Below are 22,772 nucleotides of genomic sequence, written 5' to 3' on the forward strand. Positions count from 1 at the left end.
TATATATTTTAAATCAATTTGAAGTATTATAGTTAACTAGACAGAAATCAAAGTTTGGTAGCTAGAATTTGTTATCTAACTCAATACATACAAATTGAATTGCTTCTAAAAATTCAAAATTCTAATTAGAGCTCCAGACTTTGTTACTGAATGTCTTGTGAAGCTTAGCAAGTTTTTCCATTTCTCAGTCTTAATAATATGTAAGAAATAAGGCTTTAAACCTCATTTATTTCTTTACAATCTACTCAATAGCAAATGCTGAAGAGTTATTTATGAGTTAGCTGGTAATTCAACTTTTTTTTCCACAATTGCACTGAACTGCTTTAAATGATTTTAAATCTCCTAACCCTTAGCCTTTATCCCCAAGTGCTGAGAAAATTGTACAAATAAGAGAGATTATGTTTTATTAGTGATTTTTGAGGAATTGAAAAGAACAGATGATTTACTGGAAGATTAGATTTGTAGTGTTGCTATGCTTTACATTAGGGGAAGAAGATGAATTGCAAAAAGCAGAAACTAGTATTCATGGGTAAAATATAATAATTTTATATACCTAAATATTTGCCTTGATTCTGTCCTGCAATCCAGTGTTATCATGACTTAAATAAAGATACTTATATGATGTATAGGCATCAGTAACCTGAGTGTTATGGTCAGTATGCTGGGTTAGATCATCAGGACTGAGACATGAGGAGCTGGAATGATGAACTGTGTGAGTATCTAACAAGGTTAAAAACAATAGGCAATGCCAAGTCCTTCTTTTGGGTCTGGAAAACTCACTCTGCAAATACAGAATATGAAAAGCTTGGCTTAACAAAGCTCTTGGGAAAACTTTTCAAAAGTTCTAAGTGATTTAAGGTTCAATATCTCTATATGCCAGAGATTGCTACCTACAATGTAAAGTATGGTTATATAACTATATCTATATCTATATCTATCTAATCTATCATCTATCATTTATCATCTATGTATTTTTTCTCTGTATCTCTCTCTGTATCATATGCACAAGAAGCTTAGTTTAAATGTGAAGATTGAAAAAGGTTAAAAGTAAAAACTGAAAGAGGTATAGCATACTAACATTAATCAAAGGAAAACTGATTATTTATGTAAATATCTGGCAGAGTACATTTAAGAGGAAAAGATACTGCATCAGAGAACACTGCTCCCAAGAAACATTAAAACTACAGGAGGAACCAAGATAAAAGTTTCAGAAACTGAGCTAAGGCAGTGAATATCAGATGGATGGTTTCTACAGTAAGTGTAATATTAGAGGCTGAAGTACAGAAGGGTCGCCAGGTACAGGAGTGACCCAGGAGCTTCAGAGAAGATGAGAAGTTTATGAGAAGTTTAAGCTCAGCCTGAAAGTCGAGTTGGATGTAGAAGGTAAATAGCAGATAAGTAGAAGTATGATACAGTCAACTAGAATGACATGTGTTTGTTCAACAATGAATTAACCTTGTAGAATATAATACAAGTTTTATGTTGGGGAGAGGATATAAAAGGCAGGTTATAGTTAGATTGTATAGTACGTTAAATATTAGGCTAAGGAATTTGAAATTCATAGAGACTATTAAAATTTATTATTGATGTGATGAAAATGGTGTTTTAGGATGTTTTATGCAGGATAAAATAAAAGGAAAGGAATAGCATAGAAGCCAATCAAAATGATCCATAGATCAATTAACAGAGAATATAGAATAGGATTATTTATTTATTTTTAATTAAATTTATTGGGGTGACAATGGTCTCAAGTGTACATAGGTCTCAAGTGTACAATTCTATAATACATCATCTATATATCACATTGTGTGCTCACCACCCAGAGTCCGCTCTAGAATAGGATTTCAACAACGATAAATGTAACAGGAAAATAAAAAGAGGAATGCAATGTGTCAAAATACAGAAAATAACTATAAAAAAAGATTTGATTGGGGTCACTGGTGGATGGTGCAACAATTTTTTGAAATAAGTACTTCAGAGTGAGAGCTGGCTTTAGTGGAAAGTAAAGGACTTATAATTTAGAATTGTCAAGTTTAAAGAGATACCAAGATATCAGAATGTACAAAAAATGCCTGTCAGGCAGTTGGAATTATGTAAATTGAGCTCAAAGAATTATGAAAAGTAGAGATATAAGTTTAGAAGTAATTCATACAATCATTGAACCCTCAAGATTTAATGAAATTTACAGAAAATTAGTTTGAAGAGTTAAAGCCCTGAATATTGGAAAATGTTCACATTTTAGGGCTTAGGGTGAAGCCAGCATCTACTAAGTCCCTATATACATTATGTAGTTTAAATTTGTAAGAGCTAAGGAAGCCTGGGAAAGAGTGCTGTCAAAGAGTGCTGTACATTAGGGAATGTACAGATGGTGAAGTTTCATGGAGATCCTGAAAGCAGAAAAGTTTAAGAAAGAAGGACTAGTAAAAGATGTTGGTTCTTGGAAAAAGATCAGTTGTCATGATCATATCGATTATCATAGGTTTAAAGACCAATTTATGGCTTATTAAGAAATAATTGATAATCTTTGAGGGTCAATATTTCCCTGGTAAAAAAAAAGCAATAAAACACAACAAAAATCTCCATATCTGGGCTGAGTACTGTTCACTACCCACTGCTTTGCATCCTATTTTGTGAAATGTGAGATTAGTGTCATAATGGGCCAACTCTGGAAGAGGAATTTTTTATTCAGAAAATATATTCCAAATACTTTTTTTTTTCCCTTAAAGAGGGCGTAGCTCTAAGTGGCCCATGCGGTTCAGAGCACACGCTCTAACTAACTGAGCCACCGCGTTGTCTCCAAATACTATTATTGGGATAATTGTTCTTAAAAAATTGCCCTTTATCAAGAAATCGACATTCATTTAGATTGAAGTGCATCTAAGATAGAACAAGGACAAATTTCATTTACAAAACTAGATTTTAAAAAATTGAAAAGAATTGGGATAGTCACTTAACCAAGTTAGTTTTAAAAGGAAACACAGAACATTTTTATTTTTATATGTCAAAATTTATATATTGCTATCAGTTGAGCTTTACTTTCACAACTTCTTTTGTTATCTTCACCAAATCTAAGTGTTGTCTCTGTTCTATTCCAACAGGCACCACAATTCACTTGGTGTCAAGTATAGATTTCAAATTGCATGTAGATTGCCATTTATGGTGTAAATAGCCACTTGGAATATGTTTTTTAATGTATGGTCCATGGACCACTTGCATCAGAGAGCTTTCTGGAATGCTCATATTTGGGAGCAGGAGACAGAAAAACACGTCTCGAAATGAAGGAGTAGAGGAATTCATGAGACCAGAAGATGTCTGTAAAACAGATGCAGACATCCCAACTTACACTTACAGTATCAAAATCACTCGGAGTTGTACCCGGGAATCTATATTTTAAAAACAAGAATTCCAGGCTACACATACACATTAAAATTGTAAGAAAATTTCTAAATAAAAAATAAAATGTAATAAAATTTTAATATGTCTGTGTGTATTTAGCCTGGGGTTCTTGTTGTGTTTCTCTCTCTCTCTCTCTCTCTCTCTCTCTCTCTCTCTCTCTCTCTCTCTTTCTCTCTCTCTCCCTCTCCCTCTCCCTCTCCCCCTCGCCCTCGCCCTCGCCCTCTCCCCTTCCTTCCCTCCCTCCCTCCCTCCCTCTCCTGTTAATTTCATATAGTAACTATTTTCTCCCATTTTTGTGTTTTATGAAAGGATTGAACAGCACCCAATTTGAGGTGTTTCCTGCTTTGCCTGACATTATTGCTTGCTCCTCATTTGAAATAACTTATCTCCTGTTACAGTATAAGAGACTAATATTGTGAGCATATTCAATATCAGAAGAGAGCCTGGCATTCTTAGTGATTACTTTTAGAGCCTTCCAGAATCTCATATTCTGGAGCAGGTCTAAGAAAAGAGTCTAGAGGTGATACAGACTCGGGGGAAATCCATGGAACCAGGAGAGACATTGCTGACATTGTGATGCACAGAGAAACATGCATAGAGAGGCACTGCGCAAGTCAATGGAAAGGAACATTTTAAAGTGGGCTACATGGGAAAATACTAAAGGGATTTAAAAAATGTTTCAAAGCTAAATGACTTTTATGTATTTTTTGTTGTGTAAACTGAAATATTACTTAAAATATCTTTCCCAAGTTTCTAACTAACTGCATTACTTTGTCAGTCTCTATTCACTGGAATAAATCATATCTTGCTTCTTCGAAAGGAAAACATTTTAGCAATTTCGTTTTAGCTTGTGATCTCACAGGAGGAAAGTAATTCTTAGAGCAAAGCTTCAAAGATTTAATATAAGATAAACAACTCTTTTCATCAAACTTAGTAGTAAATGTAACAAAACTGCAGCCATAATAATTCACTTTAATATTAAAATAAAATCAAACACAACTCTTTAGTCTGATTACTTTGGCATGAGAAAATACTAAAGGCTCAAAAAATAAATAAAAATTAGTTAAAACTTGAAATTAGCAGAGAAAATATGTTGAAAATTTATAAATAGATTTTTTCTGTCATTTTAAACATAATCTTATCTCTGTCTTCAGAGAAGCAGAAGAGATAAAATAGTCATTTAAGGAAGCTATGAAAATGCAAGGCATGAGAACTTTGTTGTGATGATTTTAGGAAGGTGAGAAAGGACCTAGTTCTCAGTTCACATTAGAAGTAACGTGACCTTCTTTCATTTAACAAAATATTCAGTGAGTGCCTACTATGTACTGGACCCTGTCTTAGCCACTGGGGTTACAGCAATGATATAGGGCAGTGGAGAAAACAAAGAAAAGAAGTTTGGAAATGGCACCAAAGGGGTGGTTTTGCAGTTGTACCTATGCGAGTCAGTGAGGGCCTCACTGAAAAGGTGACAGTAAAACATGGTCATTCAGGGCATATGAGATTGAGCCATGGAGAATTTGAGTCATGAGTCTTGGATGAGCAGTCCAGATAAACTTAGCAGGAGGTACATTTGTCCTGGGGCAAAAACATGCCTGCCATATTCAAGGAACAGCTAGGAAGTCACTGAGGGTGAAGTGAGTGAACAAAAAAGTCTGTAAGAGGTGGCGAGGTTGGCGAGGTCAAGGGGGCGAGATAGGTAGTATCTCACAGATCATTATTAATAAGTACTTTGGCTTTCATTGTAAGTGATATGAGACTCCTTTCTCAAAAGGGTAATGACAAGTAATGACCAGAAAGAAGCGACAGGGTTTGACTTATTCTCACAGGAATATTCTAGCTGCTAGATTAGGAAGAGATTATAAAGAAATAAGGGCAGACTCAGGGAGAGCTGTTAGGAGGCTGAGAGATGATGGTGGCTGGAACCAACAACAGTGGCAGCAGTGGACATAAAAAATGGTGGGATTCTGGATTTATTTTGTCAGCAGAGCTGACAGAATTTGCTAACAACAACAACAACAACAACAAAATGCATGTAGTTTGTGAAAGAAGTCAAAATGGCTCTAAGGATTTTAACCTGAGCAACTAGTAGGATAAAGGTGGTATTAACTGAGATGATGAAAATTTCAAAAGAAGCAGGTTTATGGGGGGCAATCATCAGAAGGTAGCTTTGGTGTGCGTTAGGTTTGTGATGCTTATCGAATTTCTATTGGAGTTGTTGAGTAATAAGTGGTACATATGACTGGATTTTAGGGAGCTCTCCAAGCTGGAGTTATAAATACAGAAGAGAAAGATACAGAAGTGGTATTTAAAGCTGCAGGGCTGAAGGTTGAAAAGAGAAGAGGTCCAAGAATGAACAGCGGGGCGATGTGAAGAGCCAGGAGAAGAGAGGAGCCAGCAGGCAGCCTAAGCCGGACTGCACGAAGCATGGCCTCCTCATTCATTGCCTTCGGAGGGCACTGGCAGTGTGTAGGCTCTCGTGACCCAAATGTCTTTTTTCTTTTTGTGGGATTCATCTGATCGCTTGTCATTTGGTCATAACTTGATCTATATCTTAAAATCTTGGGCTTGCTTACTCATGAAAGTGAGCTTCCCTTCATGCCTGCATCACATTCGTTTTAAACATCCTTATTGGGAGTCGGCTTCATCTGAGTGTAAGATGCATTTTTGAAAACTGTCAGAAGTGATTTGGGGATCCATCTGGTGAATGAAACGGGTGACCAAATTCATTCATATTGCTTTTGATCAAATATTAGGCATGACTATTGAGTAGCATCACCAAGTTTACTGTGCGATTCATATGCCAGATCTAAAAGCAATGTCAACAGGCGTGTTCTAAAATGTTTTTGAGCAATGACATTACTGGAATAAACATTTAGTTTCCAAGAGGATTCTTTTTAATTAATAATCATATATCATATCCATATAAAAGTCCTGTTAACTTGAATAACACAATTCTTAATATTCTATTATTTTTTCATATATATATTTATATAGATACTTAAAGTGCATGAACATGGGTATAGCCATAAATAATATCTAATTGAATCTTTCTCTCCCTCCCTAAGAATTTCTTAAACAACTGCTATATTCATTTACGATGATGATCTTATCAAAAGCAATTGAAAATAATTATTTTTTGAGTAAAAATTCTACAAAAAACGTTTAATAATATTTTCCCAGCTATTACAAAAATTGCTGATTGTCAACACCACAGATTTATAAACAAGGATCCTTGGATAGCTGGCTAATACTAAGTTTGTAATGGATGTGTCCCCTACAGATTATGCCAACTATTTGCTCACTGAACAAATATTTATTAATTTCTAGTATGTTCCAGCTGCATGCCATGTTGAGAGGGTTTGCTCCTTTAAATCCTTCCAAGTGCATCCTGAGAGAGTTCTATGCATAAAGGAGAAAGCCAAAACAGTGTTACTGACTTTCTCCACATCTGTGCAGTCTCTTGGGGAGTTTCCCATGTGGAGAAGCCATTTTGACTAAACAAGAGGAAGACTGAAGAAGCTGGTGAGGCTTAGTTACCCTTTTCTGTTTACTGCACTAATAACTGACCTGTGTCACAGAAAGCTCCCTCTCTCAATGACATGACCCAGTTGCTGTCCTTGTTTCTGACTTGACCCAGGTCAAGTTAGGGAGGAATGAGGTGTAATGGAAAAAGGGCAGCTTTAAGTTTTCTTTAGAGTCTAACTACAGTTGTAGGTTCTGGGGGTGCAAAGATGGGGTTCCTGTCCTCTAACAATTTATTACCTTTTCAGGAAAAAGAAGTATCTGTGAGCAATTACATCAGAATATGATAACTGTTGTGGTGGTATAAACTCAAAGAACAATGGGAGTCTGGGGGGACCCTTTAGAGATCCTGGCCTCACAGAGAAGATGCTAGAACCATGCAAAGAGATGAGTCACTCCTCCAGTAAGCTCAGCATGATGAGATAGATGTAAATTCTTGCAACCAAGCTTTTTTTTCCCCTTTAGCTTTTAGTATTCTAGTTAGTTCTCCTTTCTCAAATATTTTTCACTAGATTTTTCCTGACACTTTATTTTGAATAAAGTCTGATTTTCATTCTAGGACTTTCCCTGTGAAATATTTTATCATCTTTACCCCAAGGATCACAATCATACTGACATAGAACATTGTAATTGGTTCATTGTTTGTCAGTTAAACCTGGTGGCTGGCCCCATTCCTCTCACTAATGTTGACATTAATTGCCTAATGGAAGCAAGTGATTTTTAAATGTAAGTTTACATGTCTCATTAGATATGACAAACTTACAATGTTTTTCATGTGTTTCACTAGTATGGTCAACTTCGTGTCTTCATATGATATGACTAACTGCACCTTCGGCGTCTTGTCATGAAACTTCTCACCTGATAAAACAATAGAATTTCAGTGGGTTAAATGACAGTGGGTCATCACAGGATAAATTAAACGTTTAAAGACTAAAAGAGGACCAATGGATAGTATAGAAAAGAAATGTTCTTCAGATAATGCTGAAAACACAATACTCTTCAGGAAACGGGGTTGATTAAAGATAGGATTTATATCTAATGTTCCTGAACCAACTCTTTCTCCTCATATTCCTTTCTCCTCATTGTTTTGATTGATGGCATTATTTTCCCTATTATTTAAGCTTGAAACCTCAGTGTCATTTTTGGCTGCCATTTTCTCCTCAATGTTCAGTACAATGAGCTGCAAGTGTTAGCATAGAGGTTGAGTGTTGGCATTAGAAGTCAGTGAGTCTGGGGTTCAGGTCTCAGCACTCTACTTAAGACTGAGTCATCATGACTACATTGATCAACTTCTGTAAAATGGAGATAATATTATAGTCACTTACTTCAGGTTAGTTGAGTTGATTAACTGATAAAATTCAAGTTTTTACAATGTAATTTCTCGATAAGTGTTTGCAATTACTAGCAGTCTTTCTCCATATACTTGCACTCCTCTCTTCCTTTCTAGTTCCACAGCACCTACTTCAGACTCATATGGACCTTTTGCCTGAACTACTAGAACATTCTCTTCCTTTCCCCAGAACCCAAATCTATCTGTACACAATTACCAGTATACTCTTCCTATAGCAACTTTTATAAAATGACTCTTTTGATCAAAGTACTGTTGAATGGCTTTCCATTGCATCTGAAAAAAAATGTGAATTTCTCATCCTTGTATTGTTGCTTCTTATTGAATCCCTCTGTTTTATTCCCCACTATTTTTTATTCCATTCTGTAGTCTGTCTGTTCAGTTCTACAAAGACACTCTATTTCCTTCCAGTCATTGCTCATATTATTCCATTTTATTTGAAATGATCTCTTCCACCATATTTGGTTTGAACTTTTACCTTTCTATAAGGCCTACTTAAAATGCAAAGTACTCGCTGTGGCTACGTCCCTCTGAATTCCCCTAGCACAGTCTTTTCACTTAATATTTATATTGTAATTATTATCTTACAAGTCTCAATTTGCTTAGTGGACTACAATCTCTCTCAGGGCTTACATTTTTTGAAAATATCTCCATGAGATATAAATCAGTATTTGCTGCATGATGTCACACTGAACATTAATAACAAAAGTAACCTTGATTTTTCTTTCAAGTTATATCATTCCATTATTAATATGAGGGCTTTAGTTTTTTGATTAAAAATTTCCAGTTTATAGCCCAAGGATTAAGCATAATTTACAGTTTTTCTAATATTTCTGTTGGTAATCTCTGGTTGTATATTCTCTGAAGGAATTAAGAAAGAAGACATATATTAATGACAAAGAATTTGGCAATGTCTTGTTGTGGGTTCACAGTGAATTTTTTGATAGTCAATCTTTACACTCTAACCCTCGCTAACATTTGAAAATTAAGCCTGGTTGTTATGTTGCCATTCCCAAAGCCTTTTACATGTTTATTAGAATAGTTTACACACTGGAATAGGTACTATTAATTAATTTTATTGCTACTGTGAATTATTGACATTGAAGTAATTAAAATAGGCACTGAGTATTTCTTACAATTGAAATGGTAATTTCATAAATATAATAGAAACATTTCTTCCTTAAACTATCTTGATTATAATGACAGAGAGACATTGTGAGTTAGAGATACTGTGAGACAATTATGAGTATAATATTGAGGTAAATTGAATTTCATAATAAAAATATGTAGTTGAACTTCTGATATGAGCATGAAAAAAAGGCTAGTGGCTTTTGATGCACAATAAAAGTTATTTTTGCATTAAAGAGTGAAATGATTATTAGATACAATCTCAATGTAAAATTTAAGCAGAGGAGTTTTAATTCAAAGATAGGAAATTCACATAAATTTATGATTATCTAAATGGTAACCAATTCAACTACTGCTACTTGAACTGACTGAAGATGTTATTCCACTCAAAATCTCCTCACGCAAAATTAGTAACCAGAGTATCCATCAAAACATGCCAGAGTTCAGAACCCAGTGAAAATTCAGGCCAGTTGAAAGTCTTAGGAGTCAATGTAACAATAGTAGAGGTACTTAGTGTTTCTAGAACTCTTACTGTGTGCCAAACATAAAGCTAAGAGCTTTATGTACATAATAAACTTACTAAACCCACAGCAAAGCTATAAAATTTGTATTACCTCCATTTTACACATGAGGAAATTGAGGCATTTGGTCCAAGGGCATACGGACAGTAAACCGTGCAAGGCTAAATTATTTTTTAAAGCCTATGTTTTCAAACATCATGCTGTAAAGGGGCAAACAAAGGGGCAATAACCTAAAAGAAAGAGTTTAAATGAGAAACCCAGAGAGGGAGAATTTTGAGAATAGCTTCATATGGACAAGAAGATACTAGAATATTTAGATGTTTTGCTTCAAGTTAGTCTAGGGGATCCAATCATGCTTAATCTAGCCATTTATAGTAACCCCAGAACTGTTAAAATATTGATCCTAAGGATGATTGTTCTGAAATGTTCTGCACTACAGCAGCTAATACAGTGCTTATTATGCATAATGTATCCATTAATGTTAAAAAATAACATTGTAAAATTGAACTTTTTCACATAATATGGTCACATGATTCAAAAATGAAAATGTATTTTAAAAGTATACAGTAAAAAGTCTTTCTCCCATCCCTAATGTCTATCCACCCAGTTCACCCACCATTATTTTATTCGTTTCCCATATATCATTCCAGAAGGACACATGTCTTTCCAGAGTTCCTGAATGTAAGGAAATATAAATAAGTATTTTAATTTTTCCCACAAAAGGAATCGCATGTTTACTATTCTACACAAAGATCTTGGAGATGTTTTCATATCAGTAATACAAACTTTTATTTTGTTAAATATAGTTTCATATTATTCTGTTATATGGAAATACCATAATTTATTTAACCAGTTCCCCATTGATGGACAGGTGGGATGTTTGCATTGTTTTCTAGCTGATACAAATCATTCTGAAATGAATAGCCTCGTATATGTGTCATTGTGTACTATGCACAAACATCATAGGATACATTTCCAACAGTAGAATTGCTGGTCAAGGGTATCAGCATTTGTAATTTTGATAAATGTTGCAAATTGCCTTCCATGGAGGTTGTACCGATTTGCATTACCATCAGCAGCATATGAGAGTGCGTGTTGATTTGTGACCAAGCTTGTTAATTAAATTTTTGAAATTTTGCCAATCTGATGAATTAAACATGGTATCAGTGTAATTTTAATTTGCATTTTTCTTATGAGTGAGGTTGAGGATCCTTTCATTTGGTTAAGGACCACTTGTATTTTCTTTTTTTGTGGATTATCTTTTCATATTCTTTTTATAATTTTCTATTCAGTGGTCTTTTTCTTACCAATTTCTAGGAGATGATTATATGGTAGATAACTAAACCCTTTATCTGTGAAAAATTACAAACATTTCATCCATTTTGTCATTTATCTTTGTATTGTTTTGGATTTTGCAATGATGTTTTATATCATGCAAAATTTTTATGGCTTCTGGATTTGTAGTCATAGCTATAACAGCTCCTCCCAAGATTATAAAGGGTTTTCTCCATGTTTTTGTTGTCACATGTATGGTTTCATTATTTGCATTTAAAATCTTTCATCCATTTGGTTATTCATCCTGGCATATGCTATCCCAAAAATGTTTATTGAATTTTTCCCTCACTGGTTTGGCCACATATTAAATTCCTGAATGAATTTGACTCTATTTATTGGACATCCTATTATGTTCCATTTGTTCATCTATTTTTGCACTGACACCACCCAATTTTAATTATTGAGGCTTTGTAATTTGTTTTTATACCTGGCAGGATTAACCTCACCTCTTTTCTCTGTCTTCGCTAAGTTTTCCTGGCTTTTCTTTGTGAACTGTGCAATTATCTTATCTAGTTAAAAATAAGTCTATTAATATTTCTAAAAGTTATATTTCAAAACTAAATTGAAAATATCCGACAATTTTATGTTGAATCTTCCTATCCAGGAGCATGCTATGTCTTTCCATTTGTTGAAGGCATCTTTCAGATCCCTTAGTGGTGTTTTAAGGTTCTCTTCATTTGGCCTTGAACATTTCCTACTAAATTTATTCCTAGGTATGTTTGTTTGTTTTAGCTGCTATTATAAATGGGATCTTTCTTCTATTATATATTCTAACTAGTTAATATCTATGTATATCAGTTTGGTATCCAATAACTTTATTGAATTTTCATCATTTGTGATAGATATTAGTTCATTCTTATTTGTCTAGTTACGTGATCATATTACTAGCAGTGTTAATTTTGGCTTCTCCTTGCCAAAGTTTGTCCTTCTAATTTCTTTTTCTATTTCATTTAGTCATTTCACAAATACTTATTGGCCTATTATGAACAAGGCACTGTTCTAGGCCCTTGAAACAGATTAGACAAAATTCCTATTGGCATTTGTATTGTAACAGGGGTAGATATAAAAAAGCAATGAACAACATAAATTAGTAAAATTTATAATATGCTGAAGGTGATGAATGATAAGAAAAGAACCCAGAGAGGATAAAGGCCATCAGGGGCTACTGGAATAAGAGGCAGGTGTGATTTTAGATAGGATTATTGGGGTACTTCTCATTGAGAAGGTAAATTTTGAGCAAAGATGTGAAGGAGGTGAAGAAGTGAGCTCCATGTTGGCTTTGTGCACTGTGTGATATAGTCATGAAGATCCTGGGCATAGAGCCTCATTTTATACTTTGGTGGAAATGCTTTTTGCTGTTTCCCTGTCATGCCTGATATAGGCTTTGGACAGCCAATATTGATACATTTTCTCATGTTAAGGTATTACCCATTTATTTTTATTTGAATGTTTTATCAAGAAAACATATTGAAAATTTTCAAATGCCTTTTCAGGGTCTATAGAGATGACCATGTAATTTTCTCCTTAAATCTATTGACAGGATAATGTGACTTATACATTATGTGTTTTAACCAATACTGAACTGTTGTTGCATTTCTGGTCATGGGGAATTATATTTCTTTAGTGTGCTCATGGATTATTTTGGCTACTATTTTATTTAGAGTTTTCTATTGATATTCAGAAGTGAGATTAGCCTGTGATTTATTTATTTATTTATTTATTGCAGTCCTTGTAATCCTTCAAACTACTAGCTTACGGACTTTATGTGCTTGATAGAAATAATATGGAAAAATTCCCTTGCTTTTCTCTGTCCTGGAATTGTTTAAATAACAGTGAAATTATCTGCTTTTTAAAGGTTTGGTAGATTTCCTCTGGAAATCATCTGAACTTGGTACTGTTTTAAAGGTAGCCTTTGAAGCTTTTTCCATTTATTCTATCAAAATTGATCTTTTCTGGGGTAAGTAAATTGTGTTTTCCTAGAAAACTATTTCAGATAGATTGACAACTTTTTCTTTGTTGCAAAGTTGAAAAAAGTAACCTCTTATGTTTCTTCAGTTACATCTATATCTATGGTTACTTCTTGCTTTTATATTTTGTGAATTTGCATTTGCCCCCATTCTTTTAATTAGATTTGCTAGTGGATTATTTATTTTGTTTACATGTAACTTCCAGATTTATTTATTCTATTGTTTTCTGTGTTCTACTCATTAATCTCTACTCTTTTTTTCTTTTTGTATTCCTTCGGTTTGTTTTGTTGGCTCTTATTCCAATTTTCTTCTGAGAATTTATCTTCCTCCCATTCTTTCTAACATGCGATATTTCATTATTGATGTTCTTTAAAATGTTTTCAGTTTTGGGTAAGTTCTTTTGCACCCAAGAGTTGTTCAAGAGAGATTATTTTTAAAAATCTCCAGATTTAAATATCTTCTAGTTTCTTAAATTTTTCATTCATTTCTCACTTTGTTGTCTCATGAATAGAAAATATATCAATACTATTTCTACTTTTTAAAATGTATTGATATTTGCTTTGTGGCCTAATTATATATAACCTGTTTTCATGAATGTTCTATGAGTACATAAAGAGAAGGTAAATTCTCTATTTTCAGGATAAAGAGTCTGATACAAATTAATCAATTTCCTTATTAACTTTACTTTTAGTATTTCTATGTACCTACTTATTTTTTCACTGTCTTTCATAAATAAGTGAATTAGAATATCCTACTACCAATGTGTTTTTATATATTTCTCTTTGTATGCTCCATAATTTCTGCTTTATATATGTGATTTATAGTCATAACTGCTCTTATCTTTACTGAGAATTATACTCATTATAGTTTAAAGTTCCTTGCCTGTTTAATTCAGTGATATTTTGCCTAAATTTCACCTTTTGTTTAGGATTGTGACCTCTGCTTTCCATGTCCTTGCATTTGCCTAATATAAACATGACTAATTTTAATCTTCAATCTTTTAAAATCACCTTGTTCTATGTGTGTTTTACATAAAGTATGGCGTTATGATTTAAACTTTTACTCCAATTGGAATTTTTTTTCTTATAGGGGAGTTAAGCCCATTATATTTATTGATATAATAGAGATGTTTTTTCTTTGTTCTAATTATTTTATTATTAAAAAAATATAACATTTTTGCTTCTATGGCTTTTGAAGAAATTCATTTACTAAGTAATTTGTTTTTATTTTTATGTATTTCTGGTACTTAGGAAAGCTTTTATTTTTGTTCTGGTGGTTGCTTTTACTCAATATTCTGAGACTTTTATTTCTTTTGACAGTATCTATTTCCTAATAGAAGCAAAGATAAAATTAGTGTGCATAATCTTTCTCACTCTACTTTCTACCACCCAATTATATTCAATGTTGTGATCTTTTTTAGTGTTTCTCTAACACTATTATTACATATGCTAAGATTTTCTCATTGCTTGATTTGTTAGATTTCAGCAATATCCTTTGACAGACACCTAGAGATGAGATAGATAATAAGAGCAAGTCCTCTAACTCTCATCTTCTTTTCATCTTTTCCTTCCCATATCAGCCACAAGTAAAAGTCTAAAATAACTTCTTAATGAAAAACATGAAATTATATGATATAAAACATAGCACTCTAAAATAACTTCTTAATGAAAAACATGAGATTATATGATATAAAATATAGCAAAGTACATATTATTTTAAAGCTTTCAACTTAACGTTCCAAAAATAATATAAGTAGTTATTTCTCAGTAGTCCTAGTCCACTATTTCTTGTCCTATATAATTAAAATTTAAATTGAAACCCTGGGTAACATATTTTAACCTGTAGATAATTCATCTAGGCTCTTCCAGAACATGTAGCTAGAACATTAACCAGAGAGACCCTGCATGGAGACTACATGGCTTCAAGTTCTTTTTTAAATTAACATTTCAAATTGGAGGTAGTGATGTGAAGTAAAGATTGAAAGCTCCTGTTTGCAATCATTTGTAATTACCTATGGTGTCTAAACAAGCTCAGTAATTCAGTCTCTTATCCCTGACAACAGTTGTCTTTGATCATGTTCTACTTCATTACCTATGTTGTTTCTATATCATGACAAAAATCTATCTTTTGTGTGTCAGAGTTGTGTACTGGTGGAGGATGGATCATTTTATTTTATTTTTTTGTGGAGGTATTATTTGGCAAGGGGCTGTATTAATTTTGGTGGAGTATAGAGGATCATGTCATTAGAGAGTTGAAGGATATACACGATGAAATGCCACAACTTTTTGGTTAGTGCCTTGGTTGAGTGTGGTGTCCAGAATATCTAATATGATAACTTGTAGAAGATATTTTTTCCAAGTGAAATTTCAGGAGAATTCTAGTGGTTGGGAGGCATTGAGTTCCTTGTACTCATGCATTTCCATATGATGTGGTGAGTATGGGAGTAGTATGATTTTAGATTTTGGGTTCTTCTCTCTTGTTCTTTTTATAAAAACTGTAAGATACCTTGATAGAGAATATTCATATGTCTTCCATTGTTGTTCTTTCTGCGATAATCATTTATTCAGTAATTATTTATGGAGCATCTAGAGAAGGTCAGACACTGTGCTAAGCCCTGGGGATACAATGGTGAGCCTTACACACTGGATTATGTCTTCATGGGTTTCTAGTCTACACAGAAGGACACAAACCGTAATCATCAGTGTAATAAGAGTTCTGAAGAGAAAACATTACAGTAGTATAAAGCAAGGACAATTGAGATGAGCTCTGAAAGATGCAAAAAAGGATGGAGAAGGTAGAATAGGTGTCAAATGGTCCAGGCAGAGAAAATTGCATCTATGAGGTACTGAAGAGCTTGTATTAGTTGAGTAACTGAAAAAAGAAAAGAAGCAAAATAGGGAAGGGCCTGATATTAGACTGAAAGGGGAAACTGGTGGGTGCCAAATTCTTCTGGGATGCCATCATGAGGATTTTGGTCTTTAGCCTAAGGACAGGAACAGCTACATAATTTTTGAGGCTTAGTGAAATAAAATGCAAAATAAAAATGTGGGGCCCTTTTTACAAGAATTATTAAGAATTTCAAGACTGTGACAGCAAGAGTATCAGACCAAATGCAGTACAGGACTGTTGTAAGCACCATGCCCTGTGTGACTGCTCAAGTTCCAGGCCCATGAAGTTGGCCCTGCCTAAGGGTGATGGGTAGCCAAGGAAAATGTTAAGTAGAGGAGAGAGATGATTGGATGGACACTTGAAAAAGATAAATTCTTTCATTGTTCTACCTAGGAATCTTTAGTTAGTTAGTGTAAAGGCAAAGGAGCATTACATTTCCTAGATCCAGGATTACCAATTATTACTGATACCTTCATAAGTCATGTGCCTATATACATAGGTATTCAGAATCCATTCTCTCCTTTTATTAGTAAGGGTAGTAAAATGGTGAAGTCTGGGGTTTTTGCTTAAAGTCATCCTATGTAAACTAGTATTTTAATACACTTGAGTAATTTTACCCTCTAATCATTTAACAACATAAGCTCAAACTTTCAACTAAGTGATGAGAATAGCACTTAAAATAAATATTGTGCTTCTAGTTTAGAACCAACTGATCCCATGATAAAAGTTAAGAATTCAGAAGTATGAAAGGAAATAATTTTGAAAATGTAAGGAAAAACTTCCTGTTAATCATTGTTTGTTGTAATGGTTTGCGTATTCTGATTAGATATGTTCCGTTGTCTTAAGATAATAGGCTGTATTTCATATGCAGCCCTATATGTAAAAATATTATTAAATATTTTGTCTATCGTAACTGCCAAAGCGAATCATGAGTATTGTTAAATGTAGTAAGAAATAAGCAAATCAGAAAAAAAATAATTCTGAACCATTTTAGTTTTTACAATAATAATCCCATTTTTTTGTGTGCATATATATTTTAAAATACCTTACACAGAAATACTATAAGCAAAATTAAAAATTTGACAGTGATGTACAGTTTAACTTTTTGAAACAATTTTCTTTAAGGACTAATGAGAGAATAGAGGTCAACCTAGTACCCTTTTAAAGTCTGGCATCTCTAGAAACCTGTAACTTTATGTTTTTTTCTTTTTCTAATTTGGGTAATATAAGTTTATAAATATTGATTGTGAAAAATCTTTCCAGCTAATTGTATTTTTAAAAGGAAGATAATTGTTAGATATTTGTAAATCATGACAATAAAAAGAAGATATATTTTAAATTATGGACATCATTCCTGTTTAGATATGTGCTATAAAATGTAAGAAATTGCTTACTAAATATTGTTCATGGTTTGGCTATGTAAGCAAAGTACCTTAGTGATGTCAAATGAGTAAAATGTGGGAGGAATGAGAGAGGCACAATCCTCGAATATTAACTTAGGCTTTTTCAGTACAGAGCAATATATAGTGGGGGAATTAGGGACCTTGATTTAAAGTTACTTTCAGTCTAAGAAAAGCAAGGCAAACACAATCATAAATATACAATTTAATAAAAAAATTACACTATACAACCTGATCTGGTTGTACAGAATTATACACCTAAGGGGTAAGTAACGAGGATGTCAGATACAAGCAGAGGTGATAAGCAGAATGACCTAATCTTAAAGGTAGAGAATCAGAAGGTGGATTGGAATAAAATGAAGATGGGGAGTTGCAAAGGAAAAAGGAATGAGGTCTAGCAAACAATGGGTTTGCAAATTTTGTGTGAGCTAAAAACCAGTATCAGTATTGGATGGCCGTGGGCAATGGAATTATATTACAAATGCTTAAAATTGATAGGACTTTCAAAAAGAGTCTCTGCCAATCTAAAAGAAATGATAGAAAAGTTAATTAGAATTTACAACATTTGGCACAGAATATGGTGGATAATTGTGCTGGGCTAGTTTGGGATCCTGGTAATAAAAGAAGACTAATGCGGGAGGTAGAATAATTATTAAGCTTTAAAAGATAAGAGTGAAACCACTAGATAATTCATGATCATTATTATTGCCTAATATTTATTTTTGGTTGCTTCCTAAGATGCTGAGTAAACTGCAAGACTTACCTACATGGGAAAACAGGAACCCCATCTCTCACATACAATTCCATTTCAATGCACAATTAATTGAAATGAGTTAATAGTGTCATATTACATAGTTGTTATAATTGGACAAACACTTCTGAATTTTATTTAACTTGAAAAACGTATTCTAAGGGGTTAAAAAGCTTTGGAAATGGTTAGAAAAGACTGAAAGCCTTGCTCTTAAAAAGTTATTTTAATTTGAAAATTGAAAAAAGATTATAGTTGTGATATTTTTTGCAGAATTATATTGAAACTCAATAATTGTGCATAGTAATGATAATAAAATTACTTACCTAAGTCCAAAGGTGATGGTTCTTCAATTGTTTGTTGCACAGGCTCAGAGAGGAAGAAATTAAGTATACAATCACTCTGGAAAACAAGACAAAATATAATATTAATATTTCTTGATATCCTATATTCTTCCTTTACACTGGTATATGAAAACACTGACCCAAAATATATAATTATTTGTTAACAGATACCTGTTATACAGTCCATAAAGAGGAAAAAATATATTAGTATATTTATTAAGTCAATGCTATAATTTTACAGTAAGTTAAACTAAACTTTTATGAGTTTGGATGTCTGATTACATTTCTTCAAGAAGCTCTGGTGGGCTCTGCTCTTGGAGATTACCATGATGCTTATATTGTTGAATTTTACAATTCTGCATGAATCTAATACCTTACTTTTCTAGGACATGGACAAAGCTTTCGTAGAAAAATCAATTGTGCAGCACACAGATGTTCAGTTAGTGATTGCCATCACTCTTCAAGGTTCAATTTTAGAAATGCCCACTGAGTACTGACCACACCAATGGCACCGAGGAACGCTAGGGGATATTGAGAGACAAAGAGATGTGTAAGGCAACCCTCTTCTTCAGAACACAATCTAGTGTTCTGGAAACAGATTATATAAAATATTTATAATAGAAATCCTAGTTATGTATACTTTTAGTTCAGAGAAATGAGTGTGCTTCTCTGTTAAATTGGAACGATTACAAACAAATTGACAGTGGATCTGGGCTCCAAATGAATGGGCTAACTCGTGAATCTGACAATAGCTTTTCCCTGGTGACACTGGACACATTTTGTGTTAAGTCCCCATTACATAACCAAGCAGCCCTCTCCATGACAGCCTATACTGTTATCTGAAGGACACCTACTAAATTATTATTTCCACTGAGTACCTTAGCCTGATGTCAAAGCTGCCTGACACTCTCCCTGGCCAGCCTTCTCTCATTCTATGTAATGGCCCTTTCAAACATCTCCCAGGAAACTTAAGCTTCCAAATCTGACTCCTTCTCTGCTGATGATTTTGTCTCCACTTTGGAGAAAATAAAAGGCAGATGGAAACTTCTAAATTTCCTGCTACAAAATCTATAGATTCACAAAGCCAACTTTTATCTTTCCTTCCTGTTATAATGAAAGAAGTGTTTCTCTTCCCACCTGTTATAAGTTGAATTGTATTCACTCCAATTTCATATATTGAAGTTCTAAACCACAGCACCTCAAAATGTGATCTTATTTGTAAATAGGGTAATTGCAAACATAATTATTTAAGTTAGGATGAGGTCATACTGGTGGAGGGTGTGCCCCTAATCCAATATGGCCAATGTCCACCTAAAAAGGGGAAATTTGAACACAGCCATGCATAGAGGGAAGATGTATGAAAAGATATAGGGAGAAGACAGCCATCTACAAGCCAAGGAGAGAGGCTTGGAACAGATTCTTCTCTCACAGACATCAGAAGAAACCAACATTGGAGACACCTTGATTTCAGATTTCCACTTTCCACCACTGTGAGACAATATATTTCTGTTGTTTAAGGCATCCAATTTGTGGTACGTTGTCATGGCAGCCTTAGCAGTCCAATGCTGAACGCTTCATCTATGACCTGGATTCTATTTCTTCCTCCTCAGGAACCTTATAGAATATTCCAGTCATGCTTTAGTCAATGTTCGTCTTCCTTTCTGTCTCATCAGTATAAAGTATGGTCAACTGTCTCCACTTTAACAACTACCGAACAGATGAGTCAAATCAAACAAAATACACTCACAAATAATTTCTTGTCAGTAATGCAGCTGGTGTGATTTTTCTCTTTGATGCAAACAAACTCATGGGAAGAGTTGTCAGCACTCATATGGGTTCCATGTCTTCAACTATAATACTGACTTTCTGATCTCATACTCAGGTTTTGCCACTAATTGTCCTCTGCAAATGCCTTTAACAATCATTTCTAGAACAATTTCTCTTTTCTCCAAATCCAATGGGGATTTTCTTAACTTATATAGATAATTCATTTTTAATGAAATACTCTCATTTGTTTATTTTACTATGTCCTTCCAGTTTTTCTTCCATCAGTTCTGCCATCTCTTCTTACATATCTTTTCAGGCTCCTGTCTTTTTGCTTATGATTTAAGTTCTAGTGTCCCTCACTTCTAGGCGCATCTCATTACTCCATCACATTCTTTCTCGGTGATGGTATGCTTTTTGGTGGCTTCTATATGATACTTCTGCCTTAGCCTTCTGTATCAAAATACCTGTTTATTATCTCCCTTGATGGTTCTAAAGACAATTAAAATCCCAAAAGTGCACTATTAAATGTATTTTCTTTCCCCTCAATTTGCTACTTCTCCTGTGTTCAGGCTCAAAATAATGTGTATCTTTTTGGACTCTCTATTCTCTCTTATACCTCACACATAAAATTAATTGCTGAGTCCTATGGATTTCACCTCATAAATATGTCAGCTATCCATTTCTTCCTTTCAAGTATACTGCCATCTTCCTAGTTCAAACATCATCGCTTCTCATCTAAGTTACAGCAGGGGTTCCCAACTCTTATCCTGAAACACTATTATCCAACTATTCTTTACACAATTGCCAAATTAATCTTTCAAAATAAAAATCTATTAACTGCTTAAAACATGGCAGTGGCTTCCCAATGCTCTTAAGAAAAACATCAACTGCTTAACAAAGCTTAATTGGGATCTTGTTCATGTCCCTGTTTTCACCAATCACCATTTCTGTTCTAGTACTTTATGCTGAATTATGACAAATTATATTTATTTCCTTAAGTGTGTCATGCTGTCTTCCCTCCTTTTCTTCCTACATACTCCTTTCTCCATCCTTTCCACACCTATCCCCCCATTTGCCCAAGGTTTATCACATGATCTCTTTTTTAGTCTTGTTAGCCTAGTCTTTGAGATATCGAGAGCAGAGATTCTCATTTATTCACTCATGCCTAATACAGTATTTCTTCTTTATAAATATTTGTTAACAGAAACAAACAATACACTGGTTTTATAATGCAAATATTATTATTGATGTAGCATTTTTTTCATCATTGTAAACTAGTTATCAATTTTGATCTCTATGTATTGATCTCTTGTGACCTTGTTTAATGAGAATCTATCCTCAAGAAATGGGTCTATATTCAGGAAGCTGACCAAACCAAGTTTTTTTTTTTGGTTAATTTTGAAAGCTTAAAGTTAAACTTCAGTCTGTGCAGAATTTGGTGAAAGAAATTTTAACTTCTTTGGCCTTTTGACAACTAGTCAATTATTTTCCTCTGGTAACATTTTGACCTCAACCATCCAGTGGTTATTAAACTTCAGTAGTAGGCAGAATAGCTTTCCAATTAGTGTCTGAAATGTCACCACTAGCTAATTATTCCCTTGTGTTTACACTGTCATATGCTTGAAATCCTCATTTGTAATTTTGGGTGCGGGTGACATACTAAATACTAATTCCTTAATGTAGCAATATGTATTGTTTGAATTCTCAAGGAGAAACATGACTTAGTGTCAATGTAGAGAGAAATTAATAAAAAAAAATGAAGAGAGTAGAAAAAGTAATATTGTTGGGTCTCAGAATAATCGATTCAAAAATTTCCTCAGATTGGGCTTTATTGATATGCATGTACCCTGCAGCTTTTTAGCACATTGCACCAGTGGGGAGTTTGGAGAATTACAGAAATGCTGATGCTACAATTGCTCTCACTAATAACCTGGGCCAGTGTTCTCAATTAGGTTTGTATTGTCCCCCAAGCAGTGTGGCTAGATTTAGTTGTGTAGGTTATATACTGAGCAACTCTAAGGGTGCCATTTTTACACTGACTGTAAGTATAAGTCTACTCAGCAGAGTTCCCATCTGTAGGGCTGCCAGCTATAGCAAATCAAAACAGAGGATGCCCATGCAACATTTGCAACATACTTTTACAAAAAATTATTTGTTTATCTCAATTTCAAATTTAACTGGGCAGCCTGCATTTTATCTAGGTACCCTACAATATAAGGTGTTTAGAAAATATGTGGGCATGCTTTTGTTTGTCTCAATGACTGAAGGGTATTGTTGGCAATTCATGGGCAAGGCCATTTATCCTAAATGTCCTAAACTACCCAGGAGATTCTTAAATTATGAAGAATGTTGCTTTTCTGCTTAATTCTTCAAATGGTCATTGTTTCCCAGAGGTGGGGGTGGGGGG

General features: G+C 33.9%; 1 protein-coding gene across 1 annotated transcript in view; it reads right to left on the bottom strand.

Moving 5' to 3' along the window:
* The window catches only part of PIK3C2G (phosphatidylinositol-4-phosphate 3-kinase catalytic subunit type 2 gamma), a 310,994-nt gene that overhangs the window by 15,100 nt on the left and 273,122 nt on the right, over positions 1 to 22,772 (bottom strand). Inside the window, exons 26-27 of the mRNA XM_019623621.1 lie at positions 18,581 to 18,656; positions 7,682 to 7,776 (exon numbers count right to left, since the gene is read on the bottom strand). Coding sequence (XP_019479166.1) covers positions 7,682 to 7,776; positions 18,581 to 18,656 — 171 coding nt within the window. The remainder of the gene's footprint in view (positions 1 to 7,681; positions 7,777 to 18,580; positions 18,657 to 22,772) is intronic.

This window comes from Hipposideros armiger, unplaced genomic scaffold (genome assembly GCF_001890085.2).
Source record: "Hipposideros armiger isolate ML-2016 unplaced genomic scaffold, ASM189008v1 scaffold_554, whole genome shotgun sequence".
NCBI classification, from domain to species: Eukaryota; Metazoa; Chordata; class Mammalia; order Chiroptera; family Hipposideridae; genus Hipposideros; species Hipposideros armiger.